Genomic DNA, 7,771 nt, shown 5'->3' with positions numbered 1-7,771 from the left:
GACTTTCCAAGACACAGGACCTTGGAGCCCATCCACTGCTCACCATTAGTTTCGTTCCTGTCACTCTACTTTTTGTCAATCCTATGTTTGTCCCTGCCATGAAGCATAGGCCCTTCCTCATATATTTGATTGGCTGGCTACGGAGTGCCCTCTGCTCGCTCTAGGGAACTATGTTTTTCTTTTTGTTAAAGCTCTCTCGAGTGCATGTGATTTCCAGCTGTCTCCCTTGTGTGCTTTTATCCCCTCGTGCTACTCTCCCCCCCCCCCACACCTGTGTTGTTCTCTAGCCCTTGTGCCTCTGCCCCCACACTCCATGTTGCTCCTTTTCACTGTGCGCTTCTGTCCCGACACTCCACGTTGCTTTCCATCCACCATGTTCTCTTCTACTTGTTGCTTCTTTCCACCTGCTGTGTTCCTTCGCCTTCGTCCACTCCTGCAACCAGCTCCATTTTGAGACAACGCTGTTTAAAAAAAAAAAAAAGGTATCGAGACATCGTGGATTTGTAACTTTAAGGACAAAACAGTGTCCTTTGTAAGCGCCTACATTGAACGCAAGCATGTGTCTAGAAAATGAGTCTTGTCATTAACACTTTTTCGCCTTCACCCTGGCGCACAGCAGCAACGATGCTGTTTAACGTGGCTAAAAACACTAACAAAGCTAATAGGTCTCAAATGATTTGTCACTGCTTGAATTTCACCCACTCTTTTTCCTCGTGGCACATATTCCCTTATTTCAGCTCTCTTGGCCCATTCCTCTCCCTTCTCCTCGCATTTCGCCCACCACGTGTGTTCTTTCTCAGTCTGTTCCTGAGAGCAGGGGAGTCCCTCTCTCCCCTGCCCTCCTCCTTTCGCACATGTCCCCCCCTCGGTCTCCTCCAGACAAAACAGTGAGCTGGAATGCTAGGCCCGCCTTTCTGCTTCCTCAACCACTCTTCCTTAAACCCGCCCACAGACGCCTGATGGAAAGCTCGAGTCACCGAATCCTGTTCTGAACTTTACTAGAAAGGCAGCACCTCTAGCAAATGATCTGTCGGGAGGAGGCGGGCTCTGGTTGTCAGGGCGCCCTGTGTTGGTTGCTACAGAGTATCTGTGTCTGTTGCATTGTCAGTATTAACCGAAGGTGAGTGAGAGGGGGAAAGCTGCCACGCAGTAGGGGTGCTGGAGCCGCAGAGGTATGTTAAAAGCCTTGCTGCGGGATCTACTAACAGTTAGAGGGGTGCAGCGAGCCGTTACATGTGTGCAAAGCGCTGCCAAGCGTTGCAGGGGCTCTCGAAGGGAGCAGAGGGCTGCTAGTGGCGCTTGATGAGTAAAGAGAAATTCTAGGTTTTGTGTGGGGGCGCAGAAGGGTTGCCCTGTGGCAACAGATGAGTGGCAGTAGATGCAGAAGGTACTACATTGGTGCATCGGCAGCGGAAGCCTCCCAGTGGTCGCTTTAGTGTTGTCAGTGGGAGGCAAAGAGTGTCGAGGGGTGCAGCGACCCTCCAGGGGTGCGCAGATCACTGTTACAGTGGTACCCAGCTCCACAAGTGGCGCCGTTCAGTTTGACCATAATCAGCTGGCACTTACGTCACATGAAATGCAAAAACTGCATTATTGGGCAATATATAAAACCGAGCTATTATCATTAATACATCTCAAGGGCTTCCATTCAGTGCCTTCTGTTGATGGTGTGTAAGACGTTTCTAAAGACTGTTGTATGGCTTCAATGTGCTTCACGATGGCCTGTTAGTCTCTAGCCGGCTGCTAGAAGAATGGAGAAGGCATGTAGAAGGCGCACGGAGTTAGGAACTCCTCGCTTCTACTGAGGGGTAGAAAGAAATGGAGGAGAGTAGGAAGAAGACTGGAGAGTGAAAAAAGCGTGAGGTTGGTGGATACGACATAAAAAGAGCATCCGTGGGGTGAACTGTCTTACTGTGCAGCTTCTGTGAGAGGGAGGCACTGCTGCCTCTCCCGTCACGAGGCGGCCCGCGTCTCTGCTCCATCCACGGCACTTGTCTGCGCGGACCCAAGTTTAAAGGTTCTCGTTTAAACGTATTTTTGTTTTACAGGGTAGTCAAAATTGAATTTGGAAACCGTTTCTCCGCGGCACCTGGCTTTATGGCTGCAGCTTAAAATTCACTGTGTTGGATTCACGGTTGTTACCACTGGATTTCTGAGTGGAGCACACGGGCATTCTCTGGCGGATCTTATTATTAGCACGTCTTTTGTGGAGTTTGGGGAGCCTTTTCTTTCCGGATTTACAGACATCTGCTGAATGCAGCATCGACAGTGACCCCTCAGGCCCCATGGCACTCTGACATCTTCCCCTGGATGCTGGGACTTTCCCTGGCGGCCTTCTCGAATGTAGCAAGAAAAGCCCCTAGCAGGAAGCCTGTCTCCCAGATATATTTCTGCATCTTTTCCTGTGATCCCTTGACAAGTGAGGTAAGAGTGTATGTGGTCGGCATTCGCGTGGTGATTGTTTTTGTTTGTAAGAAACTTTCATTATCATCCTAAATAAAACTTTACATTATCATAGCACTGACAAAAAGAAAAAAAATCCAACGAAGTTTTGAACAGCCAGACGAATTATTAAGGTGGTCCTACATGCCCCAAAGCTGAATAAAGAAAGGAGAGACCCGACTGTTTGTCCGGCAGCCGTATAACTTGTTGTGGGCATTCTATTTTATTCTCTACGGTCTGTAAAGGTTGCTGTAGCAGAGTGGCTCAAAGGGTTAAATGCATAATGCTGGCCTTCTGTCTTGACATGAAGTCCTCCAGGCTGAAACACAGCAGAGAATCTAAATGATGTGTCCCGCAACTTAAGAGAGAGTGAAGAATCCAGGCCATGTGTACAGCAGCTGGATAAACAGTGATGCATGTCTTCTAGCTTGGAATCCCACAGCCGGGCGCATAGTGATGATTGTACACTCATTGAAGTTACATAATATGACAGCCCAATGCTGGGGAAAAAAAAAAAGGTCCTGCTCAACAAGAAGCATTGTCAGACCCTCTTTCCACACACTGTGGAGGTTTGTGGTGGGAAGGACATTCCACAGTCCACTGTGGCTACCAAACTCATCCCTTTCTAGTCCACTGATGGTGTTGGCCAGCAAAGGGTTGGATAGATAGGTCTGTTAGCTAGAAAGCGTCCTCCTTTTTCAACCTATTAAGATGATTTTGGTGCCATTGGTGCTCCGTTGGAATCTCTCAACCATCCAACGAGATGGTAGCACTGGAAGAATGAAGGGAGTATGTCCATTGTGAGGAGAGAGCAGGAAATCAACTAGCCACGGGGGATGCTGCATTCTTCCAGTTTAACTATAACCGTAGGGCACAATAAATTGAAGGACCGCACTTGTAGCAAGCTATTAAAAGATTGGCTTCTTCAATCTACCACATACCTGTGGCACCGTTTGACACATGCAACAATTCACACTGGCAATGCATGACACAAAATTTTATGTCGAGGCAACCAAGCAGGATCAGACATTAAAAGGTGGGTTACACCACACAAGATCAGACAAACAGTACAGAGACCTCAGGGAGATTAAGGGAGGCGTTTTCCAGAGATTCCGTTAACCGCAGCTGTGTATCGGCTGCAAGGACAGTAGGTTCATTCAAAGATCTTGTTGTCATTGTAGAAGACAGGCTAAATATACGATGGACGTCAACAGTGATGGGGTGATCTCTGTTTCAACCAGCACATTGTTGGAGCAAGAGGGGTTTGAAACCCAATCCTCACCCTCTGAATTTCCTCCTTTCTATAAGACTCTGAACCAGTTAAAAGCCTTGCCCACAGACCAAGACTTCTCTGTCCAATTGAACAGGTTAGTCAACAGTATCGAAAGCTCTGGACATTTCTCAGATGGCTATCGCAGCTGGCTACCAGCAGTCCAGTATTCATAGGAAGCATCAGCTAATGCTTTCTTGAGCTGGGTAGCAGATTGATAGTTAGACAGATGCTTTTGTGCTTTCAAGTGGAAACAGGTTCTTAATCAAGAAGTAAATCCATGTCCGTGTGTTATTAACCATTTTTTTCCGTGGGGAGCCATAGCAGACCGTTTTAATAGAGCCAGTGATTATGTCCTCAGGCTTTGATTTACTGATTCACAGGCTCGACTGATTTTTGCAACACTTGCAAAAAAACCTGCATTTTAACAAGGAATCAATTTAAAAAAATAAACACATTGGAATTTTCCACTTTTGATTTACTTGCCTGATAAACATGGTCTACTCTGTCTTCAGGCTGGACGATATGTGCTATCTTCTCTGCCATGTGTTTATTTCTGATGCACACTCGCGTCAACCCCCATGGATGTATTCTGCTGGCACGGTACTGTCACACCTCCGGCTCTCTTGCACAATGTATGGTGCACACTGCTTGCAGTTTGTATCTCATGGCAACCGACGCCTCTGTTTCACAGACTTATAAACAAAGCTTCACATGTGCTTGCCACCTTCCTGACCACAATACAGGTTTCACTACCTCACTACCGTGAAGAAGCTTCTTAGTCTCTGGTACTCCAGGCCTGCGTCACCAGTTGTTTCCACAGACAGCACTATGCGCACAGCACACCTGTGCTGTGGGATTTGAATGTCTGTTGGGAAATATCTTCCTAGGAAGAGCATGTCATCATGAGGGGTGGAGTTGCCAGGGGATGGCTGCTCGTATTTATGTTGCAGTTGAATTTAAAAACGAGGCGAGGTTTTTGTTTGTACTAATTAGTATGTCCCAACACACATTGCTCAGAAGATGGTGCAGCTAAGGAAACTGAAGGAGCCAGGTGCACAGTCATGCGCTTGGAGCAGACGTCCTGACGAGCGGTGCATGATGGGAGGACTGGAGAGGGTTCTTACTAAATCTGATGACTTCAGCTTGGGAAAACACCCTGGCAACGAGAGTAAGAGGAGCGTTGTGGTGCACAGGGAGTGGTTTAGCCAGCAGAAAATAGGAGGTTGTGCGGTAACCCTACAGTCATGGGTGAGGCTCATCAGGAGTACTGAGTCGGGTTTTAGAGCCAGTATCAGGAGTATGTGCCCACACCTGAAATATTGTGCCCAATAAAATTGGCCTTTAGTATTCTACTCATGCTCCTGTGAATAACTGTGTCCAGCACCGTAGACTGTTCTGGAGACTGCACTTGTATCCCTTTTTGAAGGCAACATCTTGAGTACCGTGCCTCGATATTGAGGTCTTATCTTGATTATTATGCCAAGACCGCATCTGAAACGTAGTGTCCAGTTTGAAGGCTGCTAAAGTGAGTAAGTTAAAGTACTTTATAAGTGCGTTTGTCGAAAGACACCTTTTTGATAGATCAGCCCAAAAAACAATCAATGGCAAAGCCAGTAGGTCTCTCCTTTAGGCACTATTGGCTTTGCCAGTGCTTTTCTGTGATGCTGCATTGTCAAAAAACATAAAATGCACTGTGATGCATGCATACGTATTATGATGCTACTGTTGCCCGTGCCATTCAGAAAGCCATGTATGCTTGATGATGTATGTGATGTACATCACCACGCATGCCCACACCTACTGAAAGACCTAAGTGCCATTATATTTATTCTTTTACTTAGCGATACAAAAATGGGGTATGGCACTTAGAGCAGTCAGTAAACGAAAAAATACATTTTCAGTAACGTCAAACAGCATTTGTGTAAGAGGCGTAGCCATTTAGCGTATGGGAGACACCCAGCCCTCCAAGAAATGTAAAGATATAAATACTAAAAGGACTGCGAGGGGTAGATTGAGGAATAAAGGAGCGAGGGGAAAGCAGCAGGGAGTAAGCGGAGGAAATGAAATAAAAAGGAAAAGCCGGGTGAGAAGGCTAAAGGACAGGAAAAGCAGCACACAAAGAAGAGTGGATCACAAAATATGGGTGGGAGAACTTGGTGGGAGGGAAGCGCATAAGGAAGTGAGCAGTACATGAGACAACAAGCAGCGCAGAGTATGGGGATGAGATCTGAGGGCTGGAAAAAGAACACAAGAGAGTTGCAAAACACATGGACCCTCATTGAGTGCTTAACAAAAAAGAAGACAGTTGTAAGAAGTGAGCAATGGAAGGGTACAGGTCAGCCAGTCCAAATCATGGTAAAGAGGCTATGCACCACGGTAGGGACAAACAAAAGAAGAGGGAGTTAAGGCTACAGTTAAGAAGTAAAGAAATAGGAGTGACAGTATAGCCAACCACTGGAAACATTGGGCAGGCTGTAAGTCCATCCTAAGTTTTTTTTTTTTTTTTTTTTGGGGGGGGGGGGGATAGTTCACTAGAGGTCTCTCTCAGCGAAACGGGTAAAGCTTGGCTGTGAGACCTAAAAATAATAAAAAGGTTAACAAAAAATGTAGATTCTTGAGGTCCTTACTAAAAGTGCTTTAATTAACAATCTACTAATTGGCAACTGGCAGATGATTTCAGACTTTTGCGGCAGGACAGAAAAAGCCATAACCCTCAATTGCAAAGACTGCAAAGAACAGAGTGGGATTTGTTGGTGGAGTGTGGAGCAGATACATTTGGACCTTGGGCTGTGAAAATTCTGATGAGCAAGGCATTAAGTTATATTCAATCCACTGCACAACAACAGCCAAGTGAAGTTGTCATCACGCTTCAGATGCATGACCAAACCCGAGTATCTTAGAGACTAGTCACACTGCCATATTCTCAGAGTTACAGTTTTTGTGAAGTCCCAGGAGGAGCCAGAGTCTCGTACGTTTGCAGGGTCTAATCTGGAGGGTAGTCTTGTTCTTACCACCAGTGCTCACACGCTTGTGTATAGAAGAAAGAAGTCTCCCCTGGTGGATACATTCAGACACTGCTTATTTCACCTGCTTCCCACCAAGAACAGTTCCTGTAAAGCCAAAACTCAAGATTCTTAACATTGGTCATAGGTCAAACCTTGTATGATCTTCACAAATGACCCCTTGTTGAATTCAGAATATTGTCTAATTTTCAGAAATATTTAGCTGTCTGGGATCCAGCATTGGTTTCACACCCATTTCTGTCACTAACTGGAAGAAGGCTAAAAGCAAAACATTTTTAAAAAATGGGGTATGTCCCAGTAAAATGCCAAAATTGTGTTGAAAAATGTGGTTTTCTGATTCAAGTCTGCCTGCTCCTGAAATCTAGGAAGATGGTGACTTCAGCACCGCAAACTCTTTCTCGATGCCATTTTCAGGGGAAAAAACGACATGCTTTCTTCTGAAGCCCTTTTTCCCAATTTCTGAAAAAAAAACTAAATTTTTGCTGTATTTTGGCTAATTTCTTGGTCTCCTCCAGGGGTAATCACAAACTCTGGGTACCTTTAGAATCCCCAGGATGTAGGAAAACAAGGACGCAAACTCGGCGTGGATAGCTTATGTGAACAAAAGGTTATGAAGTCCTAAGTGCGAACTACCCCAAAAAGCCAAAAAGGGCTTAGCAGTGGGAGGGGAGAGGCAGGAGGGGGTGGGGTTAAGGCCCAGCAGCTAAGGGGTTAAAAGATCAGAAACATACATACAAGTGCTAGCTGGCAGCCCTGTCCATTCATTATTTTGGTCAGCTGTCTTTTTCAACTTTCGATTCAGCCCACCTCTCTACCGCCGTGGGTCCGCACACTTCACCTCTTGCCTTTCTTGATTGCATTTTTCCTCATGGCCAGAGCCGCCTGAAAATAAATGCAGTTCAGTTACAGGATTGGTGTGCCTGGGTTGCTTTGCTGGGCCACTTCTTTATGTTTACCTTTCATATATTTTTGTCATTTTTTTGCATCCTGCGTGTTTTTGCAAAAATAAAGTCCGATTGTCAAGGTCAGACCT

At 45.9% G+C, this 7,771-nt stretch overlaps 1 protein-coding gene across 4 annotated transcripts in view; it reads left to right on the top strand.

Annotated features, from left to right (window-relative positions):
* Positions 1-1,029: 1,029 nt before the first annotated feature.
* The window catches only part of CEP131 (centrosomal protein 131), a 313,831-nt gene continuing 307,089 nt past the window's right edge, over positions 1,030-7,771 (top strand). Inside the window, exons 1-2 of one of the 4 annotated variants that reach the window (XM_069199754.1) lie at positions 1,030-1,120; positions 2,049-2,424. Coding sequence is in view for 1 of the 4 variants with exons in the window: in XM_069199751.1 (XP_069055852.1) it covers positions 2,311-2,424 (114 nt within the window). In the remaining 3 variants the exon portion in view is untranslated. Of the gene's footprint in view, positions 1,173-2,048; positions 2,425-7,771 lie in introns of all 4 variants that reach the window. The other 3 variants (XM_069199751.1, XM_069199752.1, XM_069199755.1) reach the window with 3 other exon arrangements.

The sequence above is a fragment of the Pleurodeles waltl genome, chromosome 7 (genome assembly GCF_031143425.1).
Source record: "Pleurodeles waltl isolate 20211129_DDA chromosome 7, aPleWal1.hap1.20221129, whole genome shotgun sequence".
NCBI classification, from domain to species: domain Eukaryota; kingdom Metazoa; phylum Chordata; class Amphibia; order Caudata; family Salamandridae; genus Pleurodeles; species Pleurodeles waltl.
This window is presented reverse-complemented; position numbering and strand designations above follow the sequence as displayed.